This window comes from Zootermopsis nevadensis, unplaced genomic scaffold (assembly GCF_977971745.1).
Source record: "Zootermopsis nevadensis isolate Lab colony 2312 unplaced genomic scaffold, Znev_1.0 Znev_ptg000023l, whole genome shotgun sequence".
In the NCBI taxonomy this organism is placed as follows: domain Eukaryota; kingdom Metazoa; phylum Arthropoda; class Insecta; order Blattodea; family Termopsidae; genus Zootermopsis; species Zootermopsis nevadensis.
The window spans coordinates 1668153-1689741 of NW_028259155.1; the positions used below are offsets into that span (position 1 = coordinate 1668153).

The window sequence follows — 21589 nt, forward strand, 5'->3', positions numbered from 1 at the left end:
GTGAGAACCCCTGCCCTAAAGAGTTAAAACCCATAAAAACATTTTTTTTACATTTTACCTGAATATGTATTTACAATACACTAAATTAACATGACATCTTAAGTAATATTACTTTATGCCTAGTTCAAATACAGCTGTTCAGTGTTAATAAAACAGATATCTATGCATTTATATTATCAACCGCAATGTCACCATTGTGGCCTTGCAAATGTATTACTTTATATCTCGAGTTCTAAAAAGACTACAAGAATTATTTGAAAAATATTGCCTTACACTTTAAATTACTATTACTAAATATAATCCATACTTCTTATCCGAAGTCATTATAAGGCTTAAATGAAAAAAATGCTGCCGACTCTTTTTCAATTCAGTGTTATGGGTATGAACAGCGCTGAAAAGTGTTTCCATTCTTAATGCCAAATAAATGGATTATTCATCAGTTCCTGGCACATAGCAAGAAGAATACTGTTCACAGACAAACTGCAAAATACATAACACCCTTGTACATGGACTAATGTTGCAGCGACACAGCTATGTCATTATTTGTCTGCAGTCATGTATTACAAAGTGATGACTTCAGCAACTAATGTAGGATTATTAAAAATACACATTTCATTTAGTCCAAGAAATCTTAGTCTGCAACCTGATTTAATGGAATGATGATATGAAATATTTATAACACAGAGATTGGTATCAGGCGTAGACTTGTGCCCAGCATGGCGATTTGGGGGGGGGGGGGGGGGGTGACACACAATATTGTGACTGTATTACTAGATTCTGAATACTTACATCACTATTTCGTTATTTACAAGTATCGATGAAATATAAATATCGACATATTTATCGCTCCAGACAAGATATTTCCAACTCTAAATTATTGTGAATCATTAATCACAAATATTCTCGGCATCACTTAAGGTGACACACGTTTCTAAAATTAAGTAACCAACTGCTAAAACACAATTCTAACATTACAAGAACTGTCTAGAACGCTGCTTAATTTTAAATGACCAAAGTACTTTTTAACATTAATACTAAAAATGACAGCAGCTCATATAATGCAAAAGAATGCTTTCTACAACAAAGCACTATAGCCAATGTCTTCGCAGTCATTTAGACAAATGTTTGTAGAAAATGCTACTCTCAGTGCCTAGCACACATGTTCACAACAGACATAACTTTGAAATGAAATGACAGGAATTTTAATTTTATTTTGTTAGAAAAAATGCAAATATTAGTGTGATATACTTACACGTTAAATTACATGCGTCAGTTCAATGACATGCAAGGAAATCACGTATTTGAAATGGATATTCAGAATCCTTTTTTCTTACTAAATGGAATAAGATTTGTAACACCCAGTAAATTAAATACTTTACAACAAAGTTGCATTATCCCTGCAATATAGACTGTATGATCCCACTTCCATTGCACTTTATTTCAAAAAATACAAGCAATGGAGTAATACAGAAGAAAAAAGATTAACCTGGACTTCTTTTTCGTTACTTCCTATTGCTAAATTTGAATCAGACTGCAGAATCAAGGTCTCTGAAATTTCTGTGGTACATGAAACATTTTACAGCTCAGAATACTCCGAACAAGGAAGACACTGAGGGCAGGTTCTTCTCGGCTAAGGTAATGCAACTTACATACTTCTTATCTAATATCTTGAGTGGGTAATAATTTACTTCTTCTCGGTATAAAAGCAAAGTCAAATTTACTAGTATATTACATGTAATAATAATACTAGTGTAAGATATAGGAACATAAGATATGTCAATTTCCAGACTGAAAACAGCAATCAAGCACAACCAGGTTTTGTCTCATACAGTATAGCTACTTGAAATTTTACACCACCACCTTTGGTGGTGATATCTTCACAATTTTATATGATATTCAATTCAAAATAATTATAAACAACAAAATTATAACTACCAACTAGATGGTTTACCGAACTAGAAGGTTCATCACCGAATTAACCAGAGCCTTCCACCGGACCCTGTCCTGGGCCAACAAAATCCAGTCTCCTTCAACTCCTATCTCCCAGATCCTGCTTCATATTATCCTCCCATCTATGTCTAGGTCTCCCCAGCGGTCTCTTCCCCTCAGGCTTCCCGACCAATACCGGGTGCACATCTCTTTTCCCATCCATGCACAATACATGTTCCGCCCATCTCATCCTTCTTGACTTAATCACCCTGACAATACTGGGGGAGGAGTACAAATTTTTAAGTTCGTCATTATATAGTTTTCTCCAGATCCTGTCGTCTTCTCTCTCAGGCTCAAGTATTCCCAACAACACCTGCAATCTATGTTCCTCTCTCAGATTCAGAGACAACAAAAGTATAAGAACGATTTTTAGTTCTTGATTCTAAATGCCAACAGCAACATATTTCTTCGAATTCAGTAAGGTACATGAATATGCCACTGGAAGAACATTTATTTAGCAACCGAGCATTATACTAAAACAACTGCAAAGGCCAAACAAAGATATTAATCAGAAGGAAGCAGTTTTAAAATGAAATATTCGTGGTGATGGTTCAATTATGTAGGTAAGACATTTTAGTGATTATCATATCCTACTACTTATACATTCATAACTAGAACTTCGTACATTTGTGTTCAATACGTGTAAAGAATACTAAATATTAGGTGGCTAATGACAGAACTGAATCATGTGATGACAGGAGGCACTTAGCCAAAAAAGATTTATAAAACAATACTCCACCATACAAAACCAAATTAAAAAAAAAAGTACTTTACTATGTTAAACATAAATAAGAGGTCACGGTAATCCGAACTCTCTACCTTCTATAATTAGGTAACTACTTCAGAACTAAGAGTTAATAAAACAGAAGTTTCTATTAATACAAAATATAAATTTTTGGTGAAATCAACTGGCATATTACTTTCAACAAACAACCCCAACTCAAAAATAGTTGGTTATAATAAATTCTTACAAAGGTTTAAGCAGCTGAGTTGACATCAGTACTTTGCTTCAACTTAAACCAAGGTGTTTCTTTGTATAAGAACCACAGATCTGAAGCCCACAGAAAGAAATTCAAGAAACCAAGAATCTGTAACAAAGAATATCAACGGCCTTTATTTATTTTGTATCGCGTTTCACGATAAAATAATGAAAATTCAGATAACTCAAATGGCATTATGTGACTTCTTCTCACTTGCTTGAGATATAAACTAAGTTATATAACGTACTCATAGGAAGTTAGTCCTTTAGTAACATTGTAATAGGCATATTTTACGGCATAACAATGATGGGTCACCACACACCTGTCTGTAACTTTATTTTAATCAGTCTTCTAATTGATCCATTTCAATGATAGAGACAGGGAACATGAAATGCAATGTGCTTAACAGTACTATAAATAATTTACAATATAATCATATGACTTACCACGGAGATTGTGAGCTCTGAAACACTTGCAAATGAAAGACTTTTACATACTTCATGGCACTGCTTAGTATTAATAATGTTATGCGTTGTTCCTTTCAGTCCATTCAAGCCATTAGCCCAAGCTGCACTACCAGAAAGCCAAAATACTGCCAATGTCACAGTCAAAAAGAAATCCTGTGAAAAGAAAAAAATTAAGAGGATTTTTATTTTAATAATACACAAAAGTTCGCTGTGTAAGTGAATTAAAATAAATTATGCCTTACAGCCAAGGGGAGTAGTCCATTGCTCTGGTACATTGCATCAAACATAACGTACACAAAAATGATGCCAATACAGTACAAAAACGAGAGCACGCCGGTGGCAACGAAAAACTGAGCATCTGATGAGAAGTCTCCAATCAGGTGAAAGGATTCAGTTTTATTACAAAAGTCAACCGTTCGTTGAACATGATCCAGCCTGCAAAATAATATAAAATTTATATTCATTTATTGAAACTGATTTTACAGTCAAAACCCAGATACAGTAAGTGGCCCTCTATTTTCTGCCAACATCTGTGACAATACAAATGCCCCATTAAGCATTATCATCTTCTATGCCATTTTGTTTTCAACAGCTGTACAGAAATCCCACAAGCTACACAGGCATCTCCCTGAAATATTAATCTACTATAAAAATTTGTGATTCCCCGTTGTCGTCAACCAAATTGTCGTCAAAAAATGAGGTCATCAAACAATGTTACGTTATATTTGTTTACTCGGAATTGTTGTACCAACACAACAATGCCGAGTAAACAAATGACTTGAGAAAGACACTAAACTACCCCCCCCCCCGGGGGGGTTTAGTTTAGTGTTTAACCCCCCATTCGGGAGGGGGGTTGGTTTAGTTTCTTACTCAAGATTTTAAAACGCAACCAACCCCCCCGAAGGGAGGTTGGTCAAGTGTTTAACCCCCTATTCGGAGAGGGTTGGTTTACTTTCTTACCTAAGTTTTTAAAACGCAACCAACCCCCCCTTCGGGGGGGGGGGGGTGCGTTTTAAAAACTTGACCAACCCCCCGAGGAGCGCTCTGCTCTAGTTTGTAAAAATACTGCACACCAATTTATTTTTTTGTTGACAATTACACCTACTCAGGGAAGAAAAAACCCTCAGTGTTTCAGGGACAGTGTTGGGTTGTTATCTGGGGTGGATGGCGACAATCCAAATACTATAGCCATTCTTAAGTCATGCACAAACTGAATGTAATTGTTCTTACCTGAAGGGATATGAATATTCAAGTTTAAATGCTTTATCTTCACAATTAAGTGTTATTTCCACATAACTAGAAAATCCTGTTGTTGTTGCAAATGCACATATTGAAAATATCTGTTGAAAGAAAAACACAACATAGTAAGCAAACCATAACTGAATTTCTGTATAAACTAAAATACTCACTTCAATCTGAAACTCAGAAAACAGTAACTTACAAATTGAAGGATACGCATAACACCACGTGGTTCTCTGAATACTCCTAAATTCATACTCATGGAAGATCTTAGGGCCTAAAACAAAAATGCACTTATTAACTTTAAGAAATCATAGTTAAAAACCACAAGATCAAGAACGCTTTTTAGTAATTCCCTACCTTATACGGCGATCCAACATTTGGATCCCGAGCAGGTGGCTGCATGTACAAAAATGTTTTATATACACATAAAATTAAATTTCATAAGTTATACATACATAAATAAAATAATTATCACCACTTCCAAACTCCCCATTATATGGCGAGAGGTGCTGAACTATATTTAAAATACACCATGTTTGTCAGACGTAACATAAGATGTATTTTAACACTTACAAATTCTTCTGCTTAATGCTGGTTAATAGTACATATGCAAAACACTTCAGAAATCGGCGGGAATATAGCAAAGAATGACAGAATAAAATGTTGTTATGTATTACTGTCATGGTAAACAACAACAAAAATTACTGTATAACACATTACAGTACTTTCAGCTAAGGTATTTTTACATTAAAATACTAAAAGATAGCACATTATTAATATTTAATGCATATTTCATACTTCAAAATTTCACACTGATTCATATTTTTCATACAAACACACGAAGGACAACGCTTCATTCAATTACTCCCAAAGAAATGGGAATCGAAACGAAGTCTTCCATTAAGTGTAATGAGAATTTAATGAAGAGTGTTTAAGAAGGTCAAGCATATGAGGGATCAAAGTTCACCAGTTCCTCACAAGGTCACTATTAAAATCTAGCCAGTATGTAACTCACATCACTGCCGGTGGCAAGTATGTTATGCAAGTCGGGCTTTTACTGCAGGACAAATGCCTAAACAAGTGAACACATATCGTTTTATGATAAAATCATATACTAAATGTATATGACAGAAAGATTTAATATAAAGATCAAAGTTCTACATCTTCATATGTACAAGCATATTTGTAATGTAAACTCACAATTGATTTTGCTTCTTCTTTTGTTTTATACTCTATTTTCTTACACAAAAAGGCGGGCTTATGAGTTCAATGTTCTACGTGTTTAACACCCCCTTATAGCTTTTAAACAAAATGTCCGATTTTCATACAACGTGATGTATACGATATAACACTCGAGACCACCACAAGTGCATACTTTTTAATTTCCCACAACCAGTAACAATGAAAGTGATATTAGCGCCAGTTAATATATGACCCTGAAATCATGTATCATAACAGTTCTTAAAAAATATGCAATTTTCATTAAAGTAATCACTTTGTAGAATATAAAGCAAAATGGCAGCCATGTGAAACTTTAATTTTAGGAAATTTTATGGTTAAATTAAAAAAATTCAATATGGAATATGCACTGAAGCAATAAGTTCTCAAAAATAAAATAGTTCAGCTTTACTGGAGCTGCTGCTGCTACTACTATTACCAACACCATCATCACCACTACCACCACCAACAACAAACTGTAACATATTTGTAACTGCAAGTAATTAAAATATCAGACAAGTAGAATTCATTCCCAAGAATACATTTTATTGTTGGACTCAGAACTTACATTAACTAAATATAACACTAGAAGGACACAACTTGTATAACTGGAATTTTATGCAGGAGGAGAGTATGAGAATTTTTTTCTTTTTTTAATTCTGCTTGGAATTCCTTATTACCACATATACCACAATCATAAATAATATCAAAAAGTTACAGTGGAACCGCGGTTCCGGAGAATTTGACGTAAATACGTCTATAGAGTAAGGAGTTTATGTAGTGGCTTTATTCTAAATATTTTCTTTATACACGCTTTAGAATTGATTAAAGTTTGAGTTAGACAGTACTGCCTACCTTGAATTAGTTATGCTTAGTAGCTGAAATATGTTATAAAATTTGTACATTTTAGAGTATCAACATATCGTGCAAACACCATATCTATACAAGATTTTGATCTAGTAGTACTACATTGAGGATTTGACATCAACATTACGCCAAACGTTTCTTCCATAAATGTGACAAAGCTTTGATTTTCCTCCTTCTTTAAATTAATGTTAAAATCTCCTATCAATATTATCGGCATTGTATTAGGATCTTCTGTGGCCATAACTGAAAACATCTTTGTATAATTTCTCAAATGACTCAAAATAAGTCTCTTACAATCATCAATAGGTTTGTGGTTACAAATATACAGGATTACAATTAAAAATTTTTCACCATTGACCATACACTCTGGAGTTCATTATTTAATACTTATATTTTTTTACGTTTTCTGTACTGTTTCATATATTCTGCGTTATGGAGTCTTTTAGCTTCAATGTCATCCATCTTGTACATAGTATGACGCAATAAACTAATGCAACAATAGATTTCTTAATAATTCTTATATAAGATAAGATGATATAGCAAAACTTTTTTACCAGCACAAAATTATCTAGTCTACGACGCACTTCTTCTACAAGCGATTCATAGCTCAGCTCTTTCCGCAATAACGAAAGCGGATTGTTAACGGCAGTATTGAAACACAACAATGCCGAATAAACAGATGACATTTCCTAGGTAACATAACAATGCACGCAAGCTGACCATGGTTGTCGGTCCATATTTACACATTGTCGTCGATTTGTTGATACAGATCTTACACATTTTTCTGTCGTAACACTTTTTCGTTATAATTTTTTGCAGAATGACACTGACCCTTCCATATAGACGTATTTACGTCAAAAATTATATAACAATAATGGTGATATTAAAATTGAGGCATTACTTTTCAAAATGGCCTTATACTGAAAAAAGATTGCCAAATGTACAAGACAAACCCTAATATAATTTCACTACTTTTTACTATGATCTTCAAAAATATTGTGTACTCTTAATATCCATGCACAGACAATAAAATGTTCCATATAAAATTCTGTTCTCTCTTTAACTTTACCATTCCAGTCTCATACTGAGTGGGCATAGGCTGTGGACAAACAAAGTCTTTATTAATTATACTGTTACTGATTTGCTTCAATACTACTTATCATCAAATAGCAGTACAGAACCGTGATAATAAACTCTCCATCACCAGAGGAATATAATCAATGATACTGATAACTGTCAAGCAACACACAAGTCACCAGATATAGTCACAATGCATTATATCAGTTCTAAGAACAATGGTCAGAAAAAATTCCTTTCATCTAGGCAAAACTTTCCCTAAAAATGATTTACCAACAAGCATATATAGTACCATTCATAATCTACATTTCTTGGCAAACTGCCATGCAAATTACAATTAAAACATCTCCCTCCCTATATATGTCATTGCTATTAGTTATTATTATTATTACATAAAACTTAATTTACAAATAAAACAGACAAGCAAAAAACTGCCATGGGTTAACAAAAGCACTGTATTTTGGGGATTTAAGTACCCTATTTCCATATGATAAAGGTTAACAATTAAACTGTCAATACTGTGAATTTTATGTTTATGAAGCAAAATGTAAAAAAAAATCTAGAGCTGTCCAACTTGTGAAAAAATAATATGCAGCTACTAAGGTACTAAAGCCTCCAGCATTCCCTTATAAAGAAATTCGTTTATATTTAAGAAGAAAGAAACTGATGGGAAATAAAAGAAAGTCTAAGAAAAGCACTTGAAAGATATGGCCACAATTTATTTCAATTAAATATAGTACTGTACCTGAATATCATTTTCATAATTTACATTCCCAGACAGCTATGACAGAAAAAGAAAAGAAAATGTATTACTAAATTAAGTGCCACCTCTAATTTAGGATAAAAAGGCAAAAGTGAAATATTGAAGCTACTGTAATTCCTGTCTGCCATATGAAACTGATATAATTCTCTATGAATTGCGCCCACTAACATTTCACTGAGCAATGACAACAAACAGCATCCACTGCATCCATAGAAATAACCCTCCACTTCACTCATTCCACGAAGACAATTTCAAATAATAAATGAGTCCAATTCTGCAGTACAGACAGGGACCTTGAAAATATATCTATTTATTACATGGCAGAAGAGAAGGATTACATACAATCAGCAGAAAGGATTGGAAAATAATGCAGCCGAGTGAGTATCCTGGCTCTGATTTGGAGGGTTTGAGGAAAAGCTCTGGATAGCTGGTGTCCCACAGAAGACTACGAGTTACAGCCAGAACTAATCAACCTGAATGATGATGTGTCTTCTGGGTTGTAGTCTGGTAGAAGTTTACAGGAGTTTCAGAGGTCCTTGCTGCAGCCATCATCAGGGTAATGACTAAGCTGTGAATGTGGAATTGGTGTGAGATATAGGAACTGATAATGGAGGCAGCAAGGACTTATAAAATAAAAGCAAACTTCATTACAATGTACGTTGGTTTCGCAGACAAACAAACGAATGAACGCACTAGATTGCTGTAAGGGTGCCACTTTTCTAAGTAATCTTGTACAGTTTTATATTAATTTTATTGTTTCAGAAAATCACTCCTGCATCTACAAGCTAAAGGTTATGTTGACATTGTAAATTTTTTGCTGTTACCATCAAGATATTGCAATCATAGATGAGCCAAAACTGCCACTGAAGTTTATTTTTATTCCTCTTCCACTTAAAAAGAAACTTCGGAATGTTTAACCTATCAGCAAATTCATAAACTCTGTTCGCAAAACTACACCTGAAACCATAAGGTAGTGTATCTTGATCATGTTTTCATAGTTTTAAGCTTACTTGTCACATAAAATCAACACATAAGAATATTAGCAAAATTAAATCACCCACAACCGTCTTATTATAATATTATGAATTACATATACATACCTGCGACGAATCCATTATCAGAACAATTTGAAACTATAGCTGCCTCACTAGACGTACACTATCCTACTCCTGAAGTCGTACTTAAGACATGAATATAAACCAAACGACAGAGTACGTTCACATATGTATTTTATTGAGGCAGGGAATCAAAGGACCTAAAAAGGATGATAGCAACGATAATTCAACTTATTAAAAGAACTTAGCAAATCGCAACCTTACAACTACAGACCGTATGCACAAGAAATGAGCACAAAAGCCATATATTAATATCAACATAGAGTACGAAACGGACCAATCAACAGTAAGACCAACCACTGGACATTACCATGGATAAAGTTTGCCCAGTGAGTATAATAATTACGCACACATATTACAATTCCTGCATTGTAGGAAATCTACGGTATCTATTGTGGCAACATCACATTTCGTAGAAGCTAAATAAGTTTCAGATTAGAACCTCATTACTGAGAGGACTAAAAATAAAATTTTATTTTCAATTCATTTGTTTTTCAAGAAAACTATGAAATCAATTGCACTATTAGCAAACTCAAATATCATTACATCGTCGTCAGTGATACTAAACGAGGATTCAAAATTCTAATGCTTTCCTACAAGTTAATATAACTCGACGTAAACTACAAACCTCATAAACACATCAACCTACAAGCTAACCCGACTTAACCAAATTATCAAATCTCACCCGCTGAAACGTAACATAATTGCAGGGATTTTCACGAAATTTGGTACGTGCATTATGCAATATGACAACTTAAAATTCCTACTCCATAATACCAACGTGGCAGAAGTTAGAAACCGTGAGAAGGTACCAAAGCAACACCATGAGCATGACTAACCAGACCAAACCTAACCCACTCCAACCGAAACTGATATCCTCAAAACTCATATCCAGCATATACCCTCTGCGCATGCGTACCACTAACTTAAACCAACATTCACCACAAACTTTACAAATCACATCAGTCTGGGAATTTAATAAACAAAAAATGCCTGGATGGGAAGAAAAAAACAACAGCAAAATTTAATTTTCCTTTCACTTTAAGCAATGGAAGAAATAGCTTGGCACAAAAGTGTTTCACATTTTGTTAGTACATCCACCGTACATACTGGAATGACATAGTACTTAAATTAATAATAAAAAACATTAAAAAATATTATTCTTCCACATTAATGTGCAGCTGCTATTAGGCTAGCAGGTGCAATAGGTCCCACAGAGAGCAAATTGTGTCAACAATTTTAAAGAAACTGATCACATTGAGCAATTGACCAACACCAAACATTGCCAACAGTTTGGAGAATCAGCAACAGTAACACTCTAGACGCTACAGATGGTGTGTGGTATACAAATGATACCTCAGACCAGGTCGTTTTTGTTACAAGGTTCAACAATGATTGTGAATCACAGGAATGTCTCTTGTGCTCTTCTGGGTTGTAATACTGTGTGGGCTTGTGTGTGGGTACCCATAAATTCAGAGGGACATACTGCATCCATTTTAAGCCCTGGTGGTACCCATCTACAAGTCCACACATGGTCACAACCAACTTTACCACCATGGCAACCTTTAATACTGTAACATATGAAAATGATTTGTACAGCAGGTTGTGCTTGATTGTCATCAGGTGGCAGAAGTGACTGCAGAGAGCTGGTAGTATCCTTGAAATTTGCTACATTTTCGGTAAGATTATGAAATTATGCTGCATCTTCCAGCACATCATACCAAGAATAACAACACAGGAACAATGAAACAACTTTGTAGATGCTGAAAGATAACACTTTAAATGCAACTGTTTCCAAGGTCTTCTTAGGGCTGGCACACTTGAAACATGACGGATACTATCACAAAACATTTTCATAGCTATCACAGACTTCAGGACAACTTAAAGTCCTGTGATCAGTTTCAGTAGTACAGTAAAAACAAAATTACACAGACCACACCCGATTATTTAGTATGGTTTTGGCAACTGACACAAAATATTGTGCACAGGAAGTGCTATGGCCCCTGCAAGCCCTATACCAATTGCATCTGAAAGGCTTGTAATTCCCATAGAAAATTCCCTCTTCTCAAATGGAACCTGGAAGAAAATACAAAAAATTAAATTTTAAATATAAAAAAATTGCAAAATACAAAACTACATTCTTGATATATACACAAAATGTAACGTAATACATGCCACTGAAACTACAGGAAAGATGTAAGAGATATGTCAATGGTAGTTGATATTTACATAAAACCACATTTCTGCTCTGTAATAATTAATACCGGTGGAGGGCTTTGGTTAATTTGATGATGAACCTTCGGGTTCCCTAAGCCATCTAGTTAGTTAATAATTAATACACTATTGCTATATCGGAATGTAGCACTACACACAGTTGTGTTCATTAAGCCAGGAACTCAATATATTCAAGATAAAAAATGTACTGGAAACATTAAATATTTACAACCCTAACCCAGAATAACATCTAAATTAAGTCTGAGTTGACCATATTCTTTTTGTTGATTATCAATAGTTTTTCTGAAATGCCCACTAAAGAGAATATGGTGTAAATAAGAGGTACCCAGAATAAATTAAAATGTTGAAACACCTCTCAGTATTAAACTACTGAAGCTGCAATCAAACACAGGTTACATAATAATGATATCGAACATAAAGACAAAAGAAATACTAACCTCAGTAGATATCCTATAAAAGGTATTGACATACGCTGCACCGCCAAGTAACCCTTCCCACAGCACTGCTGCAAACACTATCCATATACTGGGAAGGAAGAGATAGACTGCCTCAAAGGTGAAGAAAATCACATTCAGAAACTGAAAGAGAGAGAGATTCTTTTTTCCTCCCCACAGAGAATAACTCTTGGTACACAGAATGTTCTTTTGTTTGCATTATCAAGTTTAATCAATTTTTAAGTATGATTTAATGAAATAACTGTAAGAGGCACTTAACAATTAAATGTATTAGGAATTCCAGAATTCTTCCAACATCGGGCTCAGTATATTAAGTTATTAGAAGACACGATTCAATAGTCACATCAGTATACTTTTTTTAAACATGTATACTGAAATTAACAGCTATAATTGCATGGTTATGATATGAGATTCACATGAATTGTCTTGCATGTGCAATTAGAATTACAGTGAAACCTCTATCCATCGTTCCCGGAACTATCGTTTTCCCGGATGCATCGTCCGTTTTGTTCGGTCCCGAATACATCCCATAAAAAATAATGTTACATTTTCCCGCTTCTATCGTTCCTCGAACTATCGTTTTATCGCATCGATCGTTCAAAAATCTTAGTCCCGGCCCACAATTTTCCCGCAATGATCGTTTCTGAGAATTTAAAATGCTGGGTTTTGAGATAAATTAATACCGAAAGACGCACAATGTTTTTGGAATACACAGTAGTGGTAACCTGTTATGTCGCCCAACCAGCACATTCTTTTGGAATGAGGGTCAGTGGTGCAGGGGTGATAGTTGGAGTGAATGGCATTGTCAGAAATTTTACGATTTTAATTTGGGTGCACTCATATTTCGTTCCAGCGATGCCAGATGGCATGTGCAGTGTGAATTTCTTCACAAATGCTTTTATTACAAGTACAAAGGAAAGGCTGGCGGCACTTTTCATTCTTCTGGTTCATCTCGTTTCCAGCGGTTCAGGGTCTTCTACAGCTACGTTTCGTTGAGTTCGGCAGTAATAGTATTTCCATTCTTCCTGTTATTGTTCGCGAAGGGGGTCGGAGTGGTGAGGAAGAAGAAGACGACGAATGCGAGCCCGAAGCTTTGCCGAGTTTTGCCGAAGCGCACGCTGCATTGGTGAAAGTGAAGTCGTTCTTTTATGCGCTTAATATTAGTGAACGTGACGAGGAAAACATTTTGAACGTGGAAAGTGCTCTGTTTGGTCTAAAACGTAAAGTTTCGACAAACCAGTTGTCCATTAAAGACTTTTTTGGTAAAAAGAAGTAACTTTGAAAGAGAAACATTGTTTTTTTTAAATTTTTAATGCTTTCCCGCATCTATCGTTTTCCCGCATTCATCGTTTTTATTTCCCACCCCCGCCGAAAACGATGCATCGAGGTTTCACTGTAATTCCCTATTACCTACTCCACGAATCTATGATTAAAATAAGTGGGAAATACGTTTTCACAGGATCTTGGTTTCAGTTCGGTATGCAGTTCAGTCGTACTAAGTACTGAACAGTCCTGACAAGAACAAACATCAAATGCCCAGATATTTGCGCACGTACAAAACTGGCTCAAGTCACTTCATTTTCATAAATTTCTATTACAAACAATAAACACAATAAATGAAATGAAGCACTATTTTATGCATTAATACACCAGGAAATTACCTGCAGAACAGCGAGAATCCAGAGTTTGCGAACGACAAACAAGTTTACCGATGAACGCGACAGGAAGACACCAATCTGATAAGTAACTTGAAGCCAGCGATACTGTTCATGAAGATTAAGCCATATATCAGGAAAGTAAATCAACTCAAACTGAAAACGGAGACGTAAAACTGTTTAGTCACGCTTTTAATTTTTGTATATAGGTAACATACATTAAAACTATATTTTACGGACACACGCAACTATCATTCTTCCATAATCTATTACTTTACTTTCCTCTCATATTCAGTAATATCTTAACAATAAACGAATAGCACGCGAACAAAACGCTATAATGCCCAGAAGGAAATCATGTCTACAACCTAAAGAGGAGGACGCAGAAAGGTTTATAAATAATTTTTGTATCAACCCTAAACGTGTAATACGTGTTGGATATTGCATTTATCACAGTCACACCAAGAAAAATTATGTAACAAAGCAATAATATTGAAATCTTAATTTCTTCTTCATTTACATTTCATCAGCTCTTCTTTCATATCAAAAGATTTAATGAAAATCAACAATAATTCCAAATATGGAGTAAATGATTTATTCTTAATTTACTTAACTATGATTTTTAAACTGCCCAGATTGTGTACCATCAAGTGACTGGAAGACATTTGAATAATAAATTGGAAAGAATGTAAAATGAAGCAGTCACGGTATATATTAACCGTTTTCCCGATTATCCCAAGATGTCTTGGGCCGACGATTAAAAAAAATACAGTACAATTAAATATTGTGCATCAAAGCACATTCCAATTAATTGATTTTCTCGGTATATTCCAAACCTAAAAAAATAAAACGGATCATATTTTCAGAAAAAAATCTGTAAAGTACTTAAGGCACTAACATTACATTTGCATGGAGGGACTGGGGAAAAGCATGAAAACACTCGGGAATAAACATGTAGGCCATTATTTTAATTCAGGACCTTCAGAACATTAAAACAGAAATGCTAACCACTGTAACTTGATGTTTAGTATATCTGGATTAACCTTTACATTGTGAAGAGTTAACTGGAATTAAATTTCTTTGGAAATATATTTTTCTTTAATCCTCACTGTGAGAGTTATTCACAATGAAGTTACATTCCAAACTTCCTTTTACTCAATAATTTTGAACCTTTCAAGCGGAATCAATTACATAACTGGAGACCACTGCAATATGAAAAATGTTTCATAATATTACTTACCAATCCCTGATTGATGAAATACTCAAACAAGTAAACTAGACCCAGAGGTATCATGAATACAAAAAGTGGGGGAATTAACTTTATTTTTTCCACTACAGTGAGCGGTTTAGGTGATTCAACTGGTGAGCTTTCCAGCTTAGGCGCAGGCACCGACGATGGGCTTTGTTCTGAATTTACTTGGCTACTATCATTACAGTTTATTACTGATTTCCATGTGCATGTCCTTGAACCAGGGGCTCGAAGCAACAGCCAGAATCTGCAATAAACATACAATGCCAGACGTAAACACACAAACACAGCAATTATGACTCTGTTTTCTTATAATGCAATTTGTAAGGAAAGTTATCAAAATCTGGGCTATCAGCTTGATAACTTAAGTTAAAAACAGTCAATTGAAATATAGTGGAGCATGGAGGTAAGCAAAATAGCTTCCCACACCTTGAAATCAGACAAAGTGAGTGACTACAGGTTCAAGCTCTCCTGACACCTTCTGGAATAACTATGAATTATGTAGGAAAATGTGGAATGAAAGGAGAAATAGGAAAACTGCAATGGAACCAAATCCAGGTCAAGTTTTCCACCACAAATTCCATGTGCAATTACAATGTCTGCTGGGGAGCAGCAAGTACAGAGACGACCATCTTCTCAGTTGTTGTGCCTTGCAGTCTGGTAGAAGTTCACCGTGATTGAGGTAGCAAACGCATGTAAAATGTCAGTAAACTTCTACAGACTACATGGCGCAAGAACCTAGAAGACAGTCGTCTTAAAGTATCATCTTTCTGCAACTAAAACACGTGTGAATTCATACAAGTTCACTTTGGACAACAGGCTTATGTAGCATTAATATTAAAATGGGCATTCATATTGAATGTCGTAATTCCAAATTATTACTCACACGGCAGCCATAATGACAGGAACTATCAACATCACTAACAGGGAATTTGCTGCACTGAGGCCAACTGAAGTTAGTCCGGCATAAGAACCAGCACCCAAAATTCCTGCAGCTCCTGTTCCTGAAGACCAAGTTGATATTACATCCCTAGGAGAAATATAATCAGGCATTACATTGCATTTAAGAATAAATTACGAGGCTGGAGCAGCATCCAATGGCACAACATCCATACCAAATTTCATGAAAATTTGTTCAGCCATTCTCGAGTTGTTAAGCATCTATAAGTAAAATGCAACAAAAATTGTCAGAAACACTTGGACAGAAATGTCCTTAATTACATTAATATGAACACTAAAATTCAAACACTGAATCAAATATGGTTTCAAGCTTCAAATATTGACACTGCCGTAAAAAAACAACAACAACAAAACAGCAAACAAAACAAAGAAACAAACACACCCACAATTTCATATTACTGAGAAAAAGTTTGTTATGGTTTCCAGTAATAATATTCATAAAAAAATTTTGTATTGAAGAAATGCACCTGCAAAGCCACAAACTGAGGTATTACCGTTATGCTTCCAATCTTAAAGCAGCCTGTTTATGAAGCACGTCACTGGCTGTCGAGTATTATGTCTTGTCCGCATGACACCATACACCGAAACAAATGCTTTATGTTGGCTGCTGATTACCAACTCACTGCAGCCAGACATGCAATTTACGTGCATTAACTTACATGCAGTGCACAGCGGATGCACTTACAGCAATTACGGGTATCTGCATATTTACATCCATTTGAATTTAAAAAAAACAAAAAACTGTGATGTTGCCCTGGCATCTGCTTCGTGCACAAAGTAACTAAATACTTTATACGCCAACTACCGAAGACAGCATAAAGAGACTGAAGCTGGTTGGCTAATGAAGGCAAGTGGCAGTATATGTGCAGAAGCATCCAAAACTCAGCCGCCACTGTTCGTGTTGGTCGGTTGAACGTTCAAGAAACTGACACTCATGATCCCCCACCTGGTGTACTGAATGGTAACTTGCCAAATAACAGTAATTATTCTGCAGTAATGGATTTTAAATAGATGGGATGTGGGTCTACGGGGACGTGGTGAAGGCATTTTTTCAGTACCTGCACCAGCATGACGGACAAAGAAGTTCCACAGTTTACCTCAAACAGAGGTCCTCCACCAGAGACAGGCCACTCCACCATGACCGAGTGGGTTCTGGCTCACCTAACACACAGAATTATGATAATAAGGTTCAAGTGACTAGAAAATTATCAAATTATTTTGCTACGCTTCAATAATCATTTGCTCAGCTAAAGTGCTGATGCGTGCCTCTTTTACTGACACCTGTTGAACTTCCAGAAAAAAGCAGAGGCAGTCCTTTGGACAACGCCTCATGGCATCTTCTTGCCAGACGTTCATTCAAGAATTCTATCAAGAGGTACAGCCTGTCGACAAAGCATGCTGCGTCCTCAGGTTCTGGACGAATGAGGCAGACCTCAGACATGGATGACAGTTTTAAATATGTTGAATATCAGCTGTGGAGAACTGACAAGGGACAGTCCCCAAGCTTGGGGGTTGGGAAGGGGGTCTACAACTGCTCCCCCCCCTAAAAAAAACCTTTTTGTTCCATAAACGGTGAATTTCTTGATCATACAAGTGTCTATGGAGGACTCTGCTCCTTGGAATTAATTTTACAACTGTCACAGCACTAACAAATAGATAAATTACATTATTAAACACAGGTTACATAGCCCATAACAACAAAACATATAGTATATTTCCTAATAGCCACATATCATGTTAGCTAATCAACCACTGTTATCTGATATAATTAGAAACTTACTTATCAAATATTGAACTATAGGAAAGTAGTGTAACTTCTCCCAGTCCAGATCCCAATGATGTGCACACAACACCAAGGACCGCAATCCATTCCCTTGTAGATAAGGCTACCAGCAAGAAGCCAACTGCAGCTAACAAAACTACCAGTAGCATTCGTACACTACAAAAGTAACAGAGAATAAATTGGGCTGAGTTACAAAAACTACGTACAATTACCTCCACAGACACAAGGCATATGCTCTGAACAACTATTACACTACGTGACTTTAAAGAGTATGGTGAATGCAAAATATTTACCTGGTTGGTTTTCATGTTTAGATGACCTGTAATAAGGGACACGAAATAAAACAACTCTCATTAAAAATTCTCAACTAGTACATTTACAGAAATGTAATTATTACTGAAATTTGTTAACAGATACATTGACATTAAATGTTCCTCCAAAACACCGGTAACCACTTGCAAGACAACAAAAGATCCATTCAGATGGCGACACTTTACACAGCAATTTGAACATTTTCTTATAGCTTTATCACTGACCACCTGATTACTCCAAGCTTAAACAATCGGAAAGAAAACTAAAATGTAACACTTACTGTACAAGAAATGGAAAGAATGGTGCCAATATTTTTATTGCTAAAGACGGAAGAATATCTGCTAGCAGAATTGCACCAGTTGAAGTTGGATTACATTCACGGGTTGTATTGCTTACTGAATCAGAAGAACTTTCCTCCTTTAATAAGAAGAAAAAAGTACTAGTATTAATTTACATTTATTAAGTCTCCTGATTACATTTTACAATGTATGACATGATGCCATGGCCTTATGACCGCACCTAAATATCTTTACACTTGTTTTATCATTTTACATTCTCTACTTTCATTTTAAATTATATCACTGTCTCTCATCTTTGCTACACCCCAGTTTATGATTTCATTCTCCACCTATTTAAACACTGACCTTTATATTTGTTAATCATAGCCCATTGTTTTGCATTTTGTCATCATCTTTAATTATAGTTATCCCTTCGGTTCTCATCTTTGCTTCTTTGTCTCCCCCCTCCTTCCATTTATGATTTATTTCTCCTCATATTTCATCACTGATCTTTTCCATTTCCCTTTATACTTAAATATAACCCAACTTTTTAAAGTTTGTCATTATCTTTATTTGTTGCTATGATAAGGATTCCAATTTCTAACCGAGAATTTGTAAAATTAATATCACTAATACAGCCTGAAATAATAAATTTAGTTCTGCTACTAATCCATAAACCATACAAATCTGTCTCAAAATGTGAAACACACACACACACACACACACAATGGAACACAGGAGTTACAAATTTCTTGGGAACTTCATATTTGTCCATAATATTTGTTACATCACATGCAGATACATTCTGAAGGTCCTCACTTGGCTAAAAAATTTCATGAAAAAATGCTTGCATTAATGTTTCTAAATGTCATGATAATGTACAATTCAGATTACTCACTGCAGAGATTAAGTCATGTGAAGTATAAATCTGAAACACTGTTCAACTAACCTCTACATTGTCATGGAAGTTTTGGCTTAGGATGTCATGGGCTGCACTAAGCATTACAACATATCCAAAATTATTACAAAGACCCAGAATCCAATATGCAACTAAATTTCCATAGCTTCTTCCTTGCTCTTGGTTTGACTGTAAAGGTGTCAGTTCACTGCCATCTGATCTTAATGGTTCTGTAGACATTTGGATAAGCTGAGCTGTCAAAATAATAACAGCAACACTAGTAATGGTGCTAGTAGATATGATGGTGATGTGAATAGTAGCAGTCTAGATTTCAAAATGATAATGATAATAATGATGATGATGATGATGATGATACTACTGGGAAAAAACAACATAAAATGGTTTATTCAATTTAAAATAATTTGCGATCAATACGACAATACTTTCTATGCTTTACTATTAAGAAAATACTTTAAATCATTGTTATTATTTTAAAGCTGAATTTGTATGGCACTTGGTTTTTAAAATTCTCTGCAAATGGTACAATAAAAAACAGGATATATCAATCAGGGAACTAATGAACTGTTTGAAAACATTAATGCTACTCTAAAGCATAATTCTACAAACTACAAGTTTGAGGAAAAAAGGCAATAAAATAACTGTCACAATTCAGGAAGGTTGGGGTATCAAGTAGATTTCCTGCTTCAAGATCCAGAACGCTAAGAACTTGCGAAAACAGGTTATACCGTCTTCCTCCAAATATCCATGGAATGTACGGGTTTCTTTGCAGCGCAACGGTCCAAATCGCAATCAGGGCCAATATTTTACACACAACACTGTTTACGCATTGCTTCTTTTAGAATTAAAGGTATTATTAGTTTGCAACTACGTTATGTATCATCTTTCCGCAATGGGAATGCATTCTAACTTGAGATCACCTATTCTCACTGTGAGCAATTCGTTATCTTAAAGTGGGTTGTGACGTAATCGGTTCCTGTGGTTATCAATTGTTTCACCTTGGGAGATAAGTTCCTAGAAAAGGTTATATCACAATCCAGAATAATCTAACCTAATAAACACATTACCCAGAGTTGTTTATGTTGTATTTATTACATTTATACATACTTGGTGTCACATTGCGATCCATTCCACACACAACACAAAGCAATGAATCCTATCTCAAAACGTACGTTCCACCGACTATCACATATACTTGCATTCACACATAACCTACATTTATCTACTTTCACATACTAGGCTTCTGTGCTGGCTGCAATCCACCAATCACAATTAATGGAAAATCACAAGGAAGAAGCTTTTACGCGACCAACGGTACATCGTGAATCGGTTCCGTTGCAAAAAGATGTAGCGTATGTTTGCTGCCCCCCCTGAAGAGAAAAATGTCCTAATTCACGAGTTGCAGGAACTGCTATGTAAAACATGCAACGATTTAATAGGTCTTACCCTAACCATACGTGACGAAATAAAAATGAATTTTATGGTGGAGGCACTCTATTTACAATACGAAAAACTATAGGTTTTGGGCCTGATACTATCTACCTACTATAGCCAGGCAATTAACTCCCAAAAGCAACTTCATCACCAGTCCATTCTCCATATTTCTTCAGATCGCTCCAGCACGATCAAGAGTTTGTCAGGTCCAAATACTATCATCAGAATTTTGTCCAATTAATGTTCTTCCCTCCCAATTGACCTCATTTAAAAATAAAATGTTTAAAAAAAGTACAGTAAATTCTCTGAGCCAAATCATTACATTCACTCTTCTCATAGTTTCATCACAAATCCTCATTCCCATTCTTCAGCTCTGATGTAAAATTACACTTCATACCACTATACTAATTTATTAATACAGTCAAACTGGATTGATTGTAATCAACAATAAATATTTTAGTATATGTTGCATGACATTGTGATCACCTGTATAATGAAGTTTGGAAGGGGCAAATGAGATTGAATAACAATAAATTTAGATAAGAGGTGAAAATGATAGAAAATAAAGGGCTAAACCCAAAACTTTTGCTGAAA

The 21589-nt window shown here is 35.2% G+C and overlaps 2 protein-coding genes across 14 annotated transcripts; both read right to left on the reverse strand.

Moving 5' to 3' along the window:
• Window positions 1-2653: 2653 nt before the first annotated feature.
• On the reverse strand, window positions 2654-10541 carry LOC110834975 (synaptophysin-like protein 2). 12 transcript variants are annotated; one of them, XM_022074721.2, is made up of 10 exons: window positions 10404-10541; window positions 9704-9858; window positions 8586-8621; window positions 7833-7862; window positions 5036-5074; window positions 4878-4952; window positions 4667-4776; window positions 3679-3871; window positions 3416-3589; window positions 2654-3077 (listed from the first exon to the last, which is right to left on the reverse strand). In XM_022074721.2, the coding sequence occupies exons 2-10, from the start codon at window positions 9716-9718 to the stop codon at window positions 2967-2969; spliced, it is 783 nt and encodes a 260-aa protein (XP_021930413.1). In that variant the 5' UTR covers window positions 9719-9858; window positions 10404-10541; the 3' UTR covers window positions 2654-2966. The 12 variants fall into 12 exon arrangements, with proteins under 12 accessions (XP_021930413.1, XP_021930414.1, XP_021930415.1 ...); XM_022074722.2 differs by having other exon boundaries at window positions 10347-10443; XM_022074723.2 differs by lacking the exon at window positions 10404-10541 and adding an exon at window positions 10029-10162.
• Window positions 10542-10716: 175 nt separating this feature from the next.
• Window positions 10717-21576, reverse strand: Cln3 (CLN3 lysosomal/endosomal transmembrane protein, battenin). 2 transcript variants are annotated; one of them, XM_022074718.2, is made up of 9 exons: window positions 20669-21576; window positions 19595-19797; window positions 18648-18784; window positions 18053-18211; window positions 16199-16342; window positions 15304-15559; window positions 14070-14219; window positions 12391-12531; window positions 10717-11794 (listed from the first exon to the last, which is right to left on the reverse strand). In XM_022074718.2, exons 1-9 carry the CDS (start codon window positions 20688-20690, stop codon window positions 11666-11668), a joined length of 1341 nt encoding a protein of 446 aa, XP_021930410.2. In that variant the 5' UTR covers window positions 20691-21576; the 3' UTR covers window positions 10717-11665. The 2 variants fall into 2 exon arrangements, with proteins under 2 accessions (XP_021930410.2, XP_021930411.2); XM_022074719.2 differs by lacking the exon at window positions 20669-21576 and adding an exon at window positions 20290-20599.
• Window positions 21577-21589: the final 13 nt, after the last annotated feature.

What these genes read in the sequence shown, in the direction of transcription:
- LOC110834975 (XM_022074732.2), bottom strand. Translation starts at nt 7,449, where the DNA reads ATGTCATCTGTTTATTCGGCATTGTTGTGTTTCAATACTGCCGTTAAC. An exon ending in GAATATTCATATCCCTTCAG is followed by an intron (nt 3,872 to 4,666) that starts GTAAGAACAATT and finishes ATTATTTTGCAG; the next exon opens with GCTGGATCATGTTCAACGAA. An exon ending in CAGAGCTCACAATCTCCGTG is followed by an intron (nt 3,078 to 3,415) that starts GTAAGTCATATG and finishes TCTTTGTTACAG; the next exon opens with ATTCTTGGTTTCTTGAATTT.
- Cln3 (XM_022074718.2), bottom strand. Translation starts at nt 20,690, where the DNA reads ATGGATCGCAATGTGACACCAA. An exon ending in ACTTCCATGACAATGTAGAG is followed by an intron (nt 18,785 to 19,594) that starts GTTAGTTGAACA and finishes TTCTTATTAAAG; the next exon opens with GAGGAAAGTTCTTCTGATTC. An exon ending in TTTATAGGATATCTACTGAG is followed by an intron (nt 11,795 to 12,390) that starts GTTAGTATTTCT and finishes ATTTTCTTCCAG; the next exon opens with GTTCCATTTGAGAAGAGGGA.